At 42.3% G+C, this 19,865-nt stretch overlaps 1 protein-coding gene across 5 annotated transcripts in view; it reads left to right on the top strand.

The window, feature by feature from the left end:
- ESRRG (estrogen related receptor gamma) overlaps positions 1 to 19,865 on the top strand; it is a 661,632-nt gene that overhangs the window by 466,726 nt on the left and 175,041 nt on the right. Inside the window, exon 2 of one of the 5 annotated variants that reach the window (XM_069233887.1) lies at positions 3,559 to 3,685. The exons of the other annotated variants lie outside the window; for them this stretch is intronic. Coding sequence (XP_069089988.1) covers positions 3,642 to 3,685 — 44 coding nt within the window. The 5' untranslated portion in view covers positions 3,559 to 3,641. The remainder of the gene's footprint in view (positions 1 to 3,558; positions 3,686 to 19,865) is intronic. 5 annotated transcript variants of the gene reach the window in all.

A 19,865-nucleotide genomic window follows, 5' to 3' on the forward strand; every position in this document is an offset into this window, starting at 1 on the left:
AAATGGCTTCCATGAAACAGCATACATTTTGCACTGTGAACTGTCTTTCTATCTTGATGAAATGCAATGTGATATCTAATAAAACATAATTTCAGGGAAATAAATATATGCCCCTTACCAAAGAACACAACATCTCTAATTGCAATTCACTGTACTTCTTAGTAAAGAAGAATGAATATACAGCTCTTTGTGTGACTTACTATCACTATCAGCCAAGGCCAAACACAAGTTCCAAACTGCATTTTATTTGTAGTGGATCCTCCTCGGATGACAAATGTAGCAATGTCCTAAATAAAAAGTGCTCCAGGTTAGCATAATGCACTCATCACAATTATTTGGTACTGGTACATTTTTATCAGGTATTAACATGCAAACAAGGCTGCTATAGAATTTTAAATTAAGCATGACTTTGTTACTGAAGCTGACATACTAAAGAAGAAATTAACTCTCACTGTTTCGTAAATTCATTTTCCAGAGTTTCAAAATATATACGTACAAAATCATGACAAAAATAAACAACAACGCAGTTTGATGGGAATTGTAGGTCACATAATGATTTGTTGTTTATTTATTGCATTATTTTTGTATAACACCGTCTTGACCCTCATCAAGGGCATCAGAGGGCTCTGCAAGTTGGCAAAAGCAAGTTGTTCTTACATATATGGTTAGATATACATTAGAGTGCAGGTAATGCATGCCCTTCTAACAATTCCTTCAGGAGCGTAATTGGACTTTTCTTTGTCGAATGGAGAGTTCACGTCAGAGTTAATTCATTCACTAGCTGGCCGGTTGGTGATGCTTGAGTCTGGACATGAACATTGTGATAGAGGCTGTTTATACTTTTTGGAAGGGAGTTCCAATTTTTGAGGTGTTTTCCTGAGAAGGCACACATCATGGTGGAGCTTTTCCTGAACTTGTGGGAGTCAAGGCATAGAGCGGCTTTCCCTCATAGTGCTCTGCTTTCAGCAGAGTTTGTTCTGCATGGATTTTGGGGTACCCAAATGTAGAGCATTATATGTGATTCTGCTGGCCTTAAATGTGCTGCACAGACTTACAGGTTGTCTTGAATGTGTTCCGCAGACTAGTTCCTGGAAGATTAGGCCTCATATTTCCTAACATAGTCTTCAATTTTGTTTTAAAAAAATAGAAATGGAAACACTGTGGCGCCTAATAAAATAAACTTTTTTGCATTTTATAAGGTGTTTTTTTCTGCTCAAAAACTCCAGCCTGCATAACAACCCATTTAAGCTTGAGGGGAAACTGCAGAGAAATTCCTCTGAGCCACGAAGGCAGCATTGAGCACGGTATTGTTGTTCGGAAACCAGACCGCAACCCTAACTTTTTTCCGATGATAGTGCAGTTCAACACATTTTAGAAACTTTGTACACAGAGGGTTGTTGTAGGACAAACTTAAGGGGAAACTGCAGACAAATTCCTCTCAGCCATGAAGGCAGCATTGGGCACGGTATTGTGGTTCTGAAACCCGGCCCCAAACCTATCTTTTTCAGACGATTGTGTAGTTCCACAGATTTTTTAAACTTTCTACACACAAGGGTGTTGTATGACTTGCCAATAAGTCCAAGAGCAGATGGTTGGAGCTGATGGAGGTATTAATGGCAGAGCCACAAGGCAGAGAGTTCATACCGTTAGCTGTCAGGGTTTGACGACCCCTAAACATTTTTATATTTAGGAGGGATTAGGAGGGCTTCCTTAGTTGACCTCAAACTGCAGGGGGCCCTTTGTTCCATGAAACAGTTTTGCAGATAAAGTTGGCAAAGGAACACATCTGTTCTGTGGTATGAAAGAAGGAGCTGTTGTTCCTCCTTCAATCTAATTTGGTAGGATGCTAAACTTATATTAGTAGATTTAAAATTACTCAGGAGATACCACCTCAGCCCTTTTAAGGAAAATATCAGGTGTCTGCGCAGGTGTATCAGACAAGGATCTGAGATCTGGTGCTGAAATAGACCACTGATGGATCACAACCGCACACTGTTTGAAACGGATACATTGAAAGTCATTTGTTCGTGTGTGCAGAGGCATGATGAGATATTTCAGAGTTGCCAACAGTTAAAAGAAAAGCCCAGGGTAAATCTATGTTATGTTTATTTGAGGCTGTCCAAAACATTCCATTGTTTCTGTTGCCTTTTTTTACCACACTAACTCCTAAAGGTATATAGTTACCTCAATACTTGAAGAAGTCCCCAGTTTCGTGATCCCTGGTTTCTGTGTTTACTACTCTCTATGATTCAATTATCTCCACATCGGTAGGAACTGTTTTGCTCATTGTACAGTTTATGGGCTTTAAAATACGTGCATTGCCTCAGATTGTTTTTCTTATAACTAGTTTGGAGAGGGAGAGTTGGATCTAGAACATTTCTGTTCTTGCTCCAGCAGTGTTCTCGCTTTTCCCGCCACAATAGAGTGCATCCGAAGGTACTTTTGAGCACTTCACTGACAAATTAATGTCTTAGTCTTCTTTGGGACAAGACATCCCATGAAAATAATGGAAACAAAGGTAAATTTACAGACGTAAATTTAATCAAATAAGAGTCAGGCCCAAAGTTGGCATATTTCATCTAAATAATTAAGATTATTTAGGATAGCGCAGAAACGTTGAAAAGACTGTACACTGTGAAGCATTACAAGAAAGTGAACATATTTATGAATAATTGAAAAAAAAAAAATTGGATAGCTGGATAAAATGGCTACATTAATGTTTTGCTCCGGTGCCTCTGGAAGAATTATTTCCTTTTTTTCAAGTTCTCCCTCCGTACATTTCTGTTTTTTTTCCCAGTCTCGTGCTCTCTCTCTTTCTCTCTCTCACCGTCTCCTCTGTCACTATCCCTCCCGCCTCAGCAGTTGCTTAGGGCAGCAGAAACCACCACCCTTCAGCAGGCAGCCAGTCAGCAGCAGGTGTCAACTACATAAAACAGGATTAACACTGAACCAGGGTGTACACCAAAAACAGAAGCGCCCCCCTCTCTTCAAAGGACACGGGGGCCCGACTCATTCCAGTGCTGCGCACTCCTTGTTTACCAAACAGACTTCAATTCTCTATGTAAACAGATCCGTTCCGCCTCAAAGATGTCGGCTTAAGGGCGTACAGTGTGCTTCTGCATTTGTTCGCAAGCACATGCCTGTCTTAGAATAAACCCGCCAGGCCTCAGAACACAAGTGAGATCTGCAGACGCGCTGAACACATGCTCGAGGTTGTTCGGACTCTTAGAACCTTAACTCAGCAGTCATCGATGATATATTTTGGCTCTGAATGTTATTGACTGTTAACACCCGATTTTTGTCACTTTTTAAATAAACATGTATAACCTTTGACCCGTATTCTGCGTAATGCATTTACTTGAGGGATAATTGAATCCCCTTTCTTTAATGTCTCGCTCTTTTTTAAACTGCTTAAGAGTTTTGTTTCTTAGCAATCACTCATGGAGTAACCATATAATTCCTGAAATGTTATACTTGTATACCTTAGAAATGCTCTCACCATCCACTTATGTGGCAAAACATGCCGTGGTAGCCCAGAATGAATCTTTTTTTTCTTAGTTTTCAGAGTGTCAGGATCAATTAATCCGGTCGGCTATAGAAAATTTTAGAGCAATTCGTCGGATCCCCTATTTAAATACGAGATGACTGCCAGAGAGTTGTCCTACTTATCTCATCAGTGGATAAAGTAAGACTTTATTTATTTATATTTTTATGCAACAGTGATAATAAATACATCCCACTATAAAACTTGTTAATTTCACAGATCATCACCAAAGTACTTTGGAAAAAAAATAAACACATTTTTTTTTCAAAATACTTACCATTTAGGTCTGAATACTCCGCTGCTTGCAGCTCAGTCAAATCTGTTTGTCGTTCCACCAATGGTGAGCCAGTAGAAGTAACTCAGCATCCTGGGATGTGTTCCATCCATCAGATGTGTTCTACCAAGCCAATCTTGGTTTGGGTTCTATCCAACCAATACACCTGCTCTCATTAGCCTTCCACAACAATAATGAGGGTTGAAAATATACACCCCAAATCCTGGTTATTACTGTGTCTAGGAATAAGGCAATTTGTGATATGAATTATCTTAGAATATATTTTCATTAAAACCAAGAGTGAATGAGAAAAACAGACTGTTGCATAAACACAATGCACCAAGGACTAGACTTTGACATATTTGTTTTTTTCCATTTGTTATTTGTTATCAATAACCTTTCATGACCTCATCCTAGCTTAGCCTGGTTTGGTTTCTTTTAAGTCAACCAGTAATGACTACCTGGAAAGGAATAGACGGTGTATGTTGAAACTGCCGCCTAACAGTTTGAAACACATCCCTAACACCCCTCTATAGGTGCAACATTGGAACATATCGTACCTTGGAGCACATTTGTAGAAGCAGCTAAGATTCTTCTCAGCCTAGAGGATTCATGAATGGTAGATATCATGTGAAGACAGACTGCACAAACAATGACCCAATACACTACCATAATCTCGACCTCATATTAATATTTCATCAGTTTTATGCTGCATGTGATCCCACTCTCAAACACTTGCACTAAATATATATAAAGTGTAAATGGTCGGGTTTAAGAATTTAATGCAGGTTGAAATATTTGTAGAATGATGTTTGAGGTTGAGAATTTGGCATCTTATGTTTCCCAGACTGTGTTTTTGAAAAAAACTATTTCGTGACAGTGTTGTAAAGTAAAATCGTTGTGAGCATCCTATGCTCATGTGAATGTTAATATGCAGCTAGATACATTCTCCATTCTGTCAGTTATACCAGTTGGTGATCCTCATACAGCGAGAGGGTATATCAGTCACTAGAGATACTGTGTTTTGAGTGTTTCACCTCCATATTTAATCCGATTACATATGCAGGGCCAAATTCGGAGCCCTATGCAAACGTGTTTGTAGAGGGTTTGGAATTACGAGATGTAGTATAATTATAACACCCTTGCAGTTTTCCTTTTATAAGTTCTGCAGGTAAAACCTAACAACATTTATTAGGGGGAAAGTCTCGTAAGTTAAGCAAAACATGAGGAATTTGGTGTGTTAACTACCGATTCCCCATGCTATGACTCATTTTCAAGTACAAATTCAGGTTAGGGGGTATTTACCAGACGTGACAAATGCGCCACTCCAGAGTAATAGTATTTACCATGTGTGGTAAATACCTCACCTATTTAGCCTAAATTGGAATGAGGGACACTGTGTCATAAGGCGCATATCATCTCATGCACCAAGTGGTGGTCAGCATTTGAAGTGTAGCAAATTGTTTTTATAGCTATGACATCATCACCATCTTTATGAATGCGGATGTCTTGTGGAAATCATAGTTTTCAGAATTCTTATTTAATGGACACCATACCTTTAAAAATCAGGGCTGTATCAACTGAGCATAGTTAATGTTTGACCAAACTTTATGCTTTACCACTCCTTAGCAAATACTCTATAGCCTGGTGCATTAAGGTGTGAAAAGCTTTCCATGTAGTAAACAATGTATAGTGACCAGATATTCCTCAGTACATTTGGTGATTCAAATAAAACTCACAAGTTAAACTCTGATTCTATACTTTAAATAGTTCCTTCTGGTTAGAAGCATTAATGAGGACCACCTGTTAACACAAAGCAACCCCTGCCAAAATGCCACAATAGTCCTTTCTTTCTTAAACGCAATTGCACATTTTTAACAAACGAGTGTGTCTGCTTTAGAAAATGAATGCCAATGAAATAATACATTTGCAATCATAAAAAAATGTTTAGGAGTGGCAAGGGCCCGCCCAAGACACCAGACAGCATCGCACGGTTAACCATTCAGCACTGAAGCTTTAGAAACAACAGCTGTGTGAGAGAAACTCATCACACCTCGATTGTGTAAACACCCAGGTGCCCCCTGCACTATATTTACAGTGAGAGTGTTTGTGGATAAAAGACGACTGTGTTTTTTTTCAGGAGTCTGTAAAAAAGGCCTTCTGCGGCCTTGGGTAAATTGCATGTTGTTTTTTTTTTTTTTTGTATGAGCCAAGCAAGCAGCTGGCCGCTTATTTAACTAATTCTGCGGCATGTAAAGGCTTTTCTGCCCGCCCGCAGCTTTCTGCTAGGTTGGTGAGATATACCTGGAAGGGAGAGGCGCGCGAGGCTGCGGCAGCCAGCCTCAGACAGGGCGGGCTGCCATCTGTGCCACCTGCTGCACGCCTGCGTCCATCTGGCAGCGGCGCGAGCTCGCTGCAGTCTCCATCACACAACATTCCGCTTCACAAGCGGGCTCTGGCAATTATTAGGTCGCGAAACAACAAAAAAGGGGACGGAGAAGAAGAATGGGTAAAAATGCGACGATTGCACGTGTATGCACGTGTTCCCGCGTGACGTGTTTGTGTGTAATGTTTTGTGGTTCACCTGCGTTTCTGGGAGTGCATGGTCCTGTGTGCCTGGCTGCGCGGACATCATGCGCATGCGCACGTGTGTGTGTGTATATTCATTTAATCTCTCTCAGGGGTGCAGTGGAATGTTTTAATGGTGCCTCGATGCTACTTTGCATGAGAGGTTCGATATATAAATTACTAGGTAGATTATCGATTAGAGATTTATAGAGTTTATCTCGATGTATGCTTTCTTTGACTGTATTGCTCATCACAGATGGTTGAAGTTATCAAACGTAGAATATGTTCGCCTGTTAATAGATATAATTTGGAAAGTACTAGTAGGTAAATTTAGCTTTATAATCAATGCAAATTCAACTCCACATAAATTAAATCTCAGACAGATTAATCATCAGGTTTACTGTTTTGCATACTTGAATGTTATTTTTCTTTTCTGTCTATATATGCCGAATAGCGAGAAGCGTATCTGTAACAAGTCACCATTAAAGCGTGTTTAGTTTCTTCTGCTCAGTTTAGTTGTCTCTCTTGTCCAGTTCAAGGCTATTGAGAAAAGACTCAAGGCATCATTTAAAGTTTGGCAGAGTTGAAGAACCATGATAAACCAGCACAGCTCCCATCCACTGATCTCTCGGTTCCTCCACCTCATTGAGAGGTGTGGGAAGCACCTGGGTCACTGTTGTGTTGGCTCAGCTGGTGCCACCAGAGCCCACCTCCACCCTGACGGCCTGACCACCGCTAGATTACCAGGTCAGAGTGACAGTTACTCCACACTATTTTGCCTGGAGAAATGAGAGTCAATATGTGCTGTTTAGGGCACGGTGAGCATCATTAGATTTCCCTGTCTGGGACTGTCATGTGAGGCGTGGTGGTCCTGGGTTGGAAAATCAACAATGACCCCAGAACACAGAGAGAAACCTCCTGGAGTATCAATGCAGTTGGGTCTTTATGCTTTAAAAAACACACAAACACCTGCTTTGGGAGTTTTTTTTTTTTCAAAACGTAAACCTTAGTTGATCTGATGTATGAGATATTGCACCGCTTGGCCAAAGCCACTGCCTTCAATTGAGCTGCCACCCTGGTAACTCCACTGAATGCACAGAGATCCCCTCCTAGGCTTTAAGGTCTGAATTTACCGGTTGGTCCTCCCCAAACGAGCAGAGTCTATGGATTCCACCGGCCTGATGGGCCAGTGGGACACGTGCCGTGTTCCAAATCAACCTGATATTATTTACATGGTGCATAGTTTGGAGGAAAGCCCAAGTGCTTCAAAGTTTGTGAGAGGCAGGCAACGTGCAATGTTTACGGTAAAACACACATGCTACCCTTAGGTATATCAGGTGATCTACCACTTGACCCTTACTTCTGCCTGATTTTATTTGGCATTAGGAGTTGGAGGAAAAAGCAGATCACTCTATTGTAGTAAATTTGTCTTTGTACCAAAATTTAAGGTCTTTTGCACTGTCGCGACCCAGACTTGCTCCCTTGCTTACGTTGAGAAGGTGATGGTTCAAAGGGGGTTGGGCTCAGTGCAAAGAGCACCTTTCAGTGTAAAATAGCATTTAATCGGGAAAGTTCATCCATCACTGCTCTTTGAAGCAGGTGGCAATGTTTAACAACACTTTGCATCTCTTAGTGTCATGTGAACACTAGTGCAAACCCTTAGTTCTTGATTTAAGGAAAGTGGTGCTGCACTGTGAGCAGCTCCACGTTCCTTGCGCCCCTTAGGGTCCCCCTAATGTAACCATGTGTGTGCCGTATATAGGATACAGCGCATCATGGCAGTAGTTAGGGAAACTAACATCAAGATTGTTGACGCTAGTTTGGAGCTTTGCAGGACTACTGTTAAAAATGTTGACACTAGTCCTGCAAAGCCCATTGAGGCCCATTGTAAATAATGGGAGCAGGCATTAAAAGTGCTGAAAAAAAAAATGACACAAAGAAATCTCTGAGATTTCTTTGCGCCATTTTTTCAGGACCCCTAGTGGGGGAATGCCCCCTTTGCATAAATTATGCCTGGCAGAGGCATAATGTAGCGCAAAGTATTACAAAGTGGTGCATTGCATCCATTGCACCACTTTGTAAATCTGGCACAGCGATTTTTGCGTTGTTGGGCCACATTAGCGTAAAAAAATATATTGCTAATGTGGTGCAAGGAGGTGCTAGGGGCTCTTAAATCAGCCTCTTAGTGTATCTGGTCCCCAGTGTGATCTGTGTTGTATTAGGTTAAATATGCTTGACAAGTGCACTGAAAGTCTACCTATTCAAGCTCTCTGCCCCCCTTGGTACAAAACAATTAGGCTAAAATGTTGCACACCTCTCATGCCGGTGGGTAGCGCATACTCAGGCAGTACCACACCTCTCAGAAAGCACCTACATTCCTCTCAGTTCATGGCTGTATGCCTGTATTTGAGTGGGGGGTGCAAAAGGATATCAGCATTTGCTGTCTTCACTCAGAAAAAGATATGTTCCATCTCTTTCACGCAAGCTCCCTGGATGATGGGTTAAATCCACTGACTGAGCAGACTTCCCCTCTAGAGATGATTTTTTTATTTATATGATAAAATGCTTGGAAAGTGGTTAATTTGTCAAGGGAGCATCTTGTTGCTATAAATTTGCTGAATATGTAATAAAATAGATTGCCATCGTTCAGATGGGAAAATCAAGATCTTTTAAATGAAATAACTGATGAGTCTTCCTAGATATCTTTCGCGGGTTAATTTTAACTATGTTACATTTCTTTGCATTTTCTTTTCCTCAGGACAGTTTGGGGAGAAACCTGTGGGTGTCTCTGTGGAATGGATTTGACTGATGCATTCATTAGGTTGCCACACAGGCTGATTGACTGACTAGATATAACATAAATTTAAAAAAATGTGGGTCACATGCCCTTTCCTGCCAGCAGTCAGGATGCTTTTTTTTTAATCCTCCAAGGGGTAGAGAGGCAGACAAGTTGTTTCAGTCAATAAAATGCATTTGAACTACTACCCCCTTCCATTTACAGGAGGTTCCTTTCAAGGCACCATAACAATGTTAACTTGATTCTTATCTTTTAATTATTCCTTGGATAGGGCTATTCCTTGCAATAGACAATAGGTGTGGAGAATGCTTTATTTCTACTCTATACATCACAGCAGGAAGGTTACGCCTCTTACTCTCCCTCAATGCACCGTCACTGTTTTAGCATAATACCGCATCTGCTCATTAACATCCACGTAGCAGAGCAACTGGCTTTGTCGATGAGTCGCAATTTGGACATATTGAACGTACGACTGATCAGGAGTCAACGTAGCTAAAGCAATGATGTACCACAACATTGTACTGTTTTGGGAAGATTTCATCACCAAAGGATGGGTGCTTCCTATTGAGAGCTGTTACTTCACGTATATACTTATTTATTAATTATTTATTTGATTTACACAGACCAGCCTTTCTCCTTTTGGCCACATTTGTGCAGTTTTGCACCGAGGCGCTGTTGCACAAAGTGAATCTAATGTTCAGATAGTTTGAGTATCACTAATGCCAGTGCAGTCTCTTTAGCTGGGGTCAAGACTCTGTCTGGTGTTGGGATCTTACTCTTAGGCCAAGGCTTTCATTGGTAGGAAGGGGCCATTATTTAGTTCAGGCAGGATTTTCTTTGTTGCTCTGACAAAGCAAGGCTCTAAAATTTGGAAGGGGACCTGGTCTATTTTGGGGTGGTTTGAGGTATCTCTGACACTTAGTAGAAACATGTCGGAAGAGCAACATCTCACGTTTCTTCTAACGAGCAAGAAGAATAGAAGAGTGTGCAGTCACGGTAAAGATAATCCACTGTAGATGTGGGTGGCCGGATACATGCCATGTTTTCGTGATAACTATCAACATATTGATTGAATGTTATGGCTATATCCTATAAGGGTATTCCCCTGTGTGTTATGATGATACCATGAACATCTGGCGTGCATTCAGCCACTAGGACTGATGTTGGACACCCCTGGCCATGAGATTGTGAGAAAGAGCTTGCCATAGGCATATGTAGGACTAAAGTATGGACGTTCCTCATTGGATGGGTGGGAGTTCAAGGAACTACCACAGTGAAGGAGAAGTGGGTGTCTAAATCTTAGAAGCATGGAATAGATGGAGTCAGCAGAGATAAATTGTACATTAAGTGGGATCTGCGGGGCAATGGCAAGAAGGAATATTGGCACAATACAGTGGTCTGCTATTCCTTATCCAGTGTCAATTTCTAATTTCTGTGTATCAGTTTATTACTTTGACATACTCTGTAATCACACATAATAGGGCTCGAAAACACGTGTGCTATGATACACCAAGTCACTACACAATTACACATGCCTGTGATATTTTTAAAAATGTCAATGAACAGAATCACAGTTCACTCTGAGTGTGTCTGAACATGTCCACGCTGCTGCAGCATAAGTGTAGCTTTTCTGTCAGCAGGTCCTTGCATGCTGCTAGGTAAATCACATTACTGTATAAACAATGCTGTTCATTTCTGCCCATTTTACTAGCGCCTGTCCATTCGTCCACTCAATGGACCACTTATCATGCTTCCAGGTTTTTCTCGTTCAACTCTATGAAATATGAAAGGAAAATTCCAATTTGTCCTGTCCTCCCATGACAGGCAGATGGAAGATGGTGGCTATTTGGATTAAAAACAAGTCCATCAACCCCAGTGGGCAGGTTATTATATGTCTATGTCTCCTTTCAATACATGAATTTCGTCCACTGAGCGTTAGGAGGCTAGAAATGCCAGCATTTTATATAACTAATTATCCTATTGGTGATGTACTGCATACTGTTGCAATATGTTTTCATTTTCACAGCAATCTTGGCCTTAACACCCATAACATAAATCCTACATCCTCATATTTAGTCAAATATGTAGGATAACAATTCCAGCATAGTGCACACTCCACCAGCCACGCATCATTATCGCCCTATCATTATTTTTTTCAGTTGACAGATATTAGTGTATATAGCGTACTTTCAAGTGACAGCATCTCTGATACAGTTATGCAGGAAAATTAGAAAATGACCTTCTCTGTAAATGAACTGTGAACTCAACTCGACTGAGCCCTTAGCTTAATGTGTGTGAGCGTGTGTGTGTGTGTGTGTGCCGCGCATGCGCTGTCACATCAGGAGGGGTGAAAAGGTGAAGACTGCAGGAAAGTAGGCCCAGCTGTATTTTTTTTCTTTTTATCTCAACTAGATCTTCTTTCTGAAAAAAAATCCAGCTCTCTGAATTTGGGTCTGATGGGATTTTCACAATGCATTTTTTTGTCTTGCTTTCTGATATGTTTGTGGAGCTTATTGGGTGCCTGAGGAAAATGGCCACGTGGGTGTCTCCCTTGAGTAACACTGCGTACACTGGTTTACAGATATATTCAAAATAATCTTCTTGTGGCATTTGAGTTATCTTGAAATTAGCCTGGGGAAATTTTTAATTACACTGGAGTAGTCGGAGTACTTTAGGTAATTTCACTTTACTCTTGTAACATGGAATTATCAAAAATTATGTGATTAAGGGCCAGATGTAGCAAAGGTTTTTCCCCATACTATGTCTATGGGAAAAAGTGTTCGTACATATGGCCCTAAGTCCGCTCACGTAATTTAGAGTAATTTAGGGCAAAAATGCCTATTATAAGTGCACAGGAACAGGATGCAAGTGGCAGATGACTGCTGCTGTTTGTGCTTTGTTGCATTTAGAGCTTTTTTATTTTCTCAAAATGCATTCCCTGGTTCATTTTGGACACAAGTGTGCCATTTTGCTCTAAGAAATTAGTACTAAATGCAGGCTTATGCACTTTGCATACGTCTGCATAATCGTGCATAATTTTGCTGCAAATTTGCGTAACTAGGCTACAGCAGAGTCCATGAGGTACGCCCACCCCTACCTGAAATGAGATTCACTTGAAGAAAATATTGCATGTAGATCGATTCAATCAATAGATGTTGTCAAACATGGGCATCCTGAAGGTTAACATATGCAGCTGGGTCCTGAGTGATGGTGGAAGGGAGTTTCAGAAACATTTAACTGGTGTTTGTAGTGGGCGCAGGTCCTTGCTGTCGAGCCCTCTCCTTCCTTTGAAGCTGATGACCTATCAGACGGTGATCCACCGCCTCCATTAGGAATTTGCTGACACGAGGACGGTGCAAGAATGTGGACGGCATACTTGTATCTTCTGCCAATGCCCTATCAGTCTCAGGTCTGCAGGCCCACACATGACTGAGAATTGTCCTCCCGGCCTAGCAGCTCTCACAGAGCAGCGGTCATTGTGGCACCAACTCTCCACTGTCACAGTGAGACTGTAGAACGTGCCTTTGTGTAAGGCGGGAGAAGGAGGGCGCATACATGTCAGGTATTTCTTCGTCCAGGTGAGGGTAGGATACTGTTGAGGGTGGACAGGGAGTAGTGAAAGATGGCAGTTTTATCTTGTATTTAGAGGATGATGGGAGTATATTGGAGATGACGAATGGTAGGGCGCCAAGAGTTTGTTTCTTTTCTTTTTTAATATGGGGAGTGGTGGTAAGGCATAAAAGTGCCTAAAAATAAATTAAAATGTTAACTTCTGCACAAAGTGTAAACCATCAGGTTTGTAATATGGTATGTCTGGGAGAAATTTCTTTTATGCTGTGTAATGTTGTTTAATTTTGGTAATTTAGCGTTTTATGCTAAAGAATTGCCCAAAATGTTGATTTTGCATTATGTGTTATTTTTCAGAAATTTCACGTCATTATGCAAAAGCAAATTGCACGAATTTTGCACACCCCTCTTCATTATCATTATAGTAGGAAAGTAGCGGCATCAGGTCATGTGTCTCTTCCTCACACTCACAAAGGAACAAGGGGAGGCTGTTTACTCCACATGCCATCGTCTCACCTTGTTTCAGATTCAGGCTCATAGTACAAGGTGCACAGTTACCCATTATGTGGTGACAATGTTTATCAACTTATTAACCAGGAGAAGAATCCACAATAAATAAATACAATACACATTGGTATTTTTGAACCAGATGAAAAGAATGTGTGTGACGTTTCACCAACATTTAGTTTCATATCTATTTTTATGCTTATGTTTGAGAGCAATTTGTACGGGGGTAATGATGATCTTTCATTTAGCACTGATGCTTGTCAACCTTCTGCACAACATCACAACGCACCCGTATGCTCTGTAAAAAGAAATATTAATGATGCCTTTCATATACACCAATGGCCATACTGCCTTCATTTAAACAGTGAAACGACACTCCCAGACAACAATCAACGGAAGTGCCACCGGTATCCCCTGAGAATATTTGTTAAAAAATACACTTTGCTTGTGTTTTTAATTTGTAATGCCCGCTCCTCTGTGATGCCATAGAGTAGCTGACTCCCACGGTCCCTGCACAGTCACCAACACAGCTCAGACATGAAGGCTTTTCCCTGAACGGCCGCTGATATGATCTGGAAGCCGGACACCCATCGTGCAGAGCTTCGGTGTACAAAGCTTTATGTTACACACCATCATGCAGTTTATAGCGTGGATTGCCAGAAGCAGAGTGTTTTTTTTATCGGAAGAGTTTCAGTCACTGAAGTTATCAAACTGAAACATATAGAGAGAGTGGCTTTATTTGTGTGCAGTTGATCGCTCTTCCGTGTGTTTCTTGGACTTATTCTGATAGTTGCGATATATGTGGGTCGTTAGGACTACTGGCAGGGTCACTGTTTGTCAACTAAGACTATCACTGACAGTGCGAGACATGGGCCCCGAGCCAAGGTGATATCGACACTGGCACAAGGGACAAAGGCCAGGAGGCAGACAGGAAGTGACGTGCACTGAGACAGGAGATGGTAGGACAGAGACACTGGCACCGGAAGAAAAACACGTACATGGTGATATAAACACACATCGATACTGGAACAAGGAGACATGTGCAATAGGAAAGGGAGACATGAGTCCTGGGACAAGACAGCATAGGCACTAGCTCAAGGAAACAAGGGCTATAGGGCCGGCAGACACTGGGACAGGAAGTGACGTGCACTGAGACAGGAGATGGTTGGACAGAGACATTGGCACTGGAAGAAAAACACTTACATGGTGATATAAACACACATCGACACTGGAACAAGGAGACATATGCAATAGGAAAGGGATACATGAGTCCTGAGACAAAGCAACATACACACTGGTACAAGGAAACAAGGACCCTGGGGACAGTAGACACGGGGACAGGAAGTGACGTGCACTGCGACAGGAGATGGTGGTACCTAGAGTGATGGACAGAGACAGACACTGACTCTGGACCAGGGAGAGACAGGCACTGGGAATGGGAGGCATGAGTCCTGAGACAAGGTGACATGTAAAGTGGCACAATGGCCATGGGGCCGGCAGACACTGGGACAGGAAGTGACGTGCACTGAGACTGGAGATGGTGGTACCTAGAGTGACGGGGACTGGAAGAAAGGCACTTACGTGCTGATGTACAGAGACAAACACTGACGCTGGACCAGGGAGACAGACACTGGAACAGGCAGACGCTAAGAGTCAGTATGTGCCGGACCACTGACAGGTTTTACTGAGTACCTTTTCACTGCTAGCACTGGGTGGCGATAATGGAAGTAATAATAACAAAAGTAAATAACTATAATAGCAATAACTGTGCTAATAATGACTATAATAATCTTAATCAATAATCATAGTGATGGCTGTGGTTTGCCATGCTGAACATTTTACCTCTAATACGTTCAGATTATTCGGCACAGACATATATGCACCCTCGCCTCTTCCGCACTCCATGATGAAAGGACCTTATAGCATCTCCGAGTGTGAACAAGTTAGGGATCGGCTTACTTTCTGGCAGCTTCTTCTCTCGTGTTCACAGCTTGCTTCCGGTTTATTCTGCTTCCTCCCGCCCCCCACCGGAAACAGTCTATTCTATAACTCGACGGATTTTGCAAGCAAGTTACCCTTTCCTCCCCCAAAAAATGTTTTAATGGAAGAAGGAGCCCTCGGAAGCCAGGAGGCGCCCAGCGGCGCGGCACTCGGCGCTGCTTCCTACGGACAGCCCTGGTGGCGAAGGCGCTGGAAGAATTAGGACTACAGAACTAAACCAGATTAGGCGGAATGTATATTAGATTTTGTAACAGATGGTGCGGTGGAAATTAAAGGTGCTTTTCGAATGGAAGCGACAGCCTCCTGCCTTCCTCCCGCTCTCCGCGGCTTTCATGCGCTTGATAGAAGGGTATAAATCAAACCATCCCATCCTGACAGCCAATTTCGAGAATTTGATCTGGTTAAAGGCACAGCTTTCCAGCACCAGTCTCCGAAGCTCGCCTATTTTATACATGTATGCACCATCTCGTCACAGCCAGGAGAGCCCAAGCACCTGCCACTCCACAATTTCTTTAATTACAGTTTTACCTCTTTAGTGTGATTGCTCTGCTGTCTTACTTCTGAGGCTTCCTCAGAGGCTGCCTATTTATTTTTTAACGATTGCATGTGCTTAAAGCTCTGGGAAGATGCTTTTATTTGTTTAAGTTGTTGTCGAGCCCATTATAATGAGGACTTAATTGTAATTATCATTACCTGCTACTGGAAATGATTGAAAACAGACAGTACAAATTCTTGTGTATGCGCAAACAAATATGTCCATGCTTGCACATATTTGTTGTGAGTGTCTGAGCTTGTTGGTGTGTCTGTTTCTGCATGCTCGCTTACACGGGTTGTGTGTGTGTGTGTGTGTGCATTTATGCATGTTTTGTGTTTACCTCATTACCGTCTCCCTACATGCACAATCGTTCATGTATGAGCATGTACACTTGAATAATGTTGTGAATGATTGTGTGTGCATGCACGCATGGATGCGTTAATGCTCGGATGTGTGAGAGTGTGTATGTGTGTGTAACTGGGAGCGAGCAAAATACAAAGAGATAGAGAGGGGGGAGACATTTGCTAAAAAACATTGCAGATCATTACAGGGAAGTAAAATGTGAAATATCCTACTATAACTAAAAGGGCCAGTGGCAAAAAAGAGGGACTTTATCTCTCATGCAATAACAAGATATAACTGCAGGAGCCAGAGACTAATATTACGGATATAAACTGAAAAAATGTAACGGTAAAAACTATAGCTTGTTTTGAAATGTTTTTCAACATCATCAATGTCAGTTGCCTGGGTGGCATGGGTTGGCTAGCTTGCACGTGGCTCAATCCAGTTCATGTGAAATTATACTTCAGTTTCTCAGTGTGACAGTCCTTAGCTTTACAAAAGATGCCATTCTTGTCACACTGTCCTCAGTTCTCCATACATTCTCAAAAGAGTGCCCCAGTGCTGTGGGCACTTTACGTATACAATACCTACAACTGTCCTTCACCTGTCCTTCACATTTTACTCCTGCCTGCAGAGCGCACAGGGGCATGATCGACTGCTGGCCAGGGCATCTTGAAACCCTACTGTTAGCAAGCACTGTAACTTATTTCCCTAGTGTGCCAAAATGCAATAAGCATTGTCAGAGCCAATAGGTCTCTTCCATGAGAACCATGTGCTTTGCAAATGATGTTCAGCTGAGCTGTACAGTTTCAAGGCTGCTGTACACCATGGCTAAAATAATACAATTAAAAAGAAGCCCTATGACGCGGCCACTGCATCATTTTGCAGGCGTATGGTAGCACACATGCATGTGCCTACATAATGAGAAGAACATTTTGTTTTTTATTTACCAATCTGAGATTGATTGGTAAATAAAAAGTAGTACTAAAAGTGCTTTTAAAGTTTTATGCAAAAGTGTTTTTTTTGTAAATGACATCAGACGGATGGTTTGGGGTGAGGAGGGGCTTTACACAAAGCAATACAGAGAGAGGGCAAGCACAGGGATTTTGCAACAGGTACAGTGGGTGGAAAGGCTGGGCAAAATCCCAACAGGTACTGAGGGAGAGGCAACACTGCAATGGGTATCTAGGGCGAGAGAGCAGGGGGAAAGCACAGTAGCAATGGAGGGCTGAGGAAAGCAAACAGCAATTGAGGATGGGAGGGGGGAGAGAAGGCAATGGAGGGCAAGAGGAGTTGGGAAGCAAAAGTCAATGGTGGATGGATGAGGGATGGGCAGAACATGGCAGAGAAAACAATGTGGAACACTAGGGGAGGCAGAGAAGCACATAAGGAAGTCAGCTGGAAGACATATCCACTCTCACATGAAAAAGAAAAAAGAGTTCTCAAAAATCAAGCAGTCATAGAAGTCTCCCGTCAGAGACATGTTAAAAAAACTATACTCCTGGAAAGGGACAAAGACAAGATAGACAGGATAACACAAATAAGACCAGCAAATAGAAAGCAAGCAAATGTGAGTGACAAAACGCAAAGCCAATGGAAAGCAATGGGCAGAATTGCTTTCCAGGTCAGCTACTGACCTGTCCCCAATAAGTCTGTCACAACCAGACAGCTGCTCTGTCTGACAGCCTTCAACCTAAAAAACTAGAACACTCTGGCTGCGGTACATTCCATCCAAATGACTAATTTACTGATACTACACCAGATATCAAAATATAATTCTAGGAAGACTACTTCTTCTGGATACTTACTTTCCTTGTTCTTTAGAATTTATACAAATGGGAGGAAAATGGGAATCAAAGCAAGGTATATTTAAAGGAAAAACAACAAGCATGTGATAAAAAATAAGGAAACGAAAACCTCTCCTAGCGTAAGTTTCAGCTGAACACCACACTTGAGGCATTTGGTTTCAATGTAGTAACGAGTGAGTGTGTAAATGAAAGCTGGGGAAGGCTGCCCTGCCGTCCTGGAGATTTCTTGGCCATGTGTTCGCTGCTCAAAGCAAGGAAGTGCAAAAAAAGGGAAAGGAACATGACAAATAAGTCACTGACGAAATGGAAAGCAGTTCTTTAGTGCTGACATCTAACAGTTGGTAGAAATTATGTTTCCCACTGGCAGTCAAATCAAATGTAGTAACAACTCAACTGCTCCCTGCTGCTAGCTAACAGCATGGTTTTGCACACAGGGACAAACATTCACTTAAGCAATGATTGCAAGGGAACGTCATTTCCAGAGTCGACGAGTAGTTAAGCAATTGGAAAAGGACAGAGACAGAGAGTGCACGCGTCAAAGTGCGGTTGAACAATAGAGTACTGTGCAGGTATACAGGTGTGTGAGCGGGAGGCAGTCAAGGGACAATTGGTTTCCAGCTGAAACTTGCCTCATTACTTGTTGGATCCCGCTCCACCGATCTCTCACCCCCTACGCCCTGCTGGGAACAGCTGTGCTGAGGTTTTTATAGAGCGTGGTATTGAGCTGATAAATAGAAAGCAATGTTGACTGTGTTCCTAGTTTGTTTCATGAGTTCCTTGTAGCCATGGTGAGGCATTCCCATACGTGCTAATTGACAGTTGTGTCAACTCATCACACTTCAGTGGAATCTACTGTACTACAGTCTGAAGGTACTGCAATGCCTTCACTGAAAGATCACATTTGAATTCACATCGAATAGCTCTTCATTGGAGTTTTGTACTCAGTGTTGTGGATATGTGAACACCCTGACAGAGGCCCTCTTGCTTTAAGGTTTTAATATTTGTGGTCCAAGTGTAATATTCAGTTCACAACTACAATCCATGCAGCAGCTTCCCATCGTCTTTGTGTTGCGGTGTTTGTAATGTTGACTATGACTTGCACAGATTATGTACACAGATCTTCAGTGGTTTCTGTGGCCTGTTAAGGCACAAGTCATAAACAAATAAATGGGATCTACAGTATACTGAAAATCACCTTGGGTATCATTTTCCTTGAATGTGTGCAATTTATATGCAAAGAAAGTGTTCACTTTATGGCAAGTGAAGAATCCATTTTGCAGCCTAACCAGTACCCTATGCTAGAGATCTGCACAACTTCTCTGCATCCCTTAGCCCTGGGGCCTCCCACCCACCTCCACCCTTCCCCTTACCCCTACTTTTGTAATCTGTACTCCTCACCTCCTATTGCCCCCCTGCTGGAAGAGTAAAGCTCCTCATCTGCATCGCCCCAGGGGTAGACTGCTGGCCATTCTCATGTCCACTGTTCTCCCACATTCTTCCTTCTTCAATCCTCCATCCCGTGAGCACTGCCCGTACCACCTTCACCCCTCCTCATGCTCTCTCGCGCGCTCTCTCACTTTTGTGCAATTCTCCACGACTTTGAAGCTAGGTTCACATATTACACGTTACACGCTTGCATGCACGTCACTCAGGGGCATGCTTCCATCACTCGTGTTCCATGAAGTGGGTTGTGAATCAGCAGTATTTACAGTTCCACTGTCTCCCCCTAAACCACCGATGCAAAAACGGCCTGCACCCCGGAGGATGCTAATGGATCCACGTCACCCCTTCAAACTTTCTTTTAAGACCTTTGAAAAGTGGAGATAATTCGCGGTGCATCAAAATAGTAATGTGTGAGACGTCTGGCAGCAGGGCCGTAAATCTCACCGTTTTAATAAAGCATTACTTGCAGTCTCTTCCGT

This window comes from Pleurodeles waltl, chromosome 5 (genome assembly GCF_031143425.1).
Source record: "Pleurodeles waltl isolate 20211129_DDA chromosome 5, aPleWal1.hap1.20221129, whole genome shotgun sequence".
Lineage (NCBI taxonomy): Eukaryota > Metazoa > Chordata > Amphibia > Caudata > Salamandridae > Pleurodeles > Pleurodeles waltl.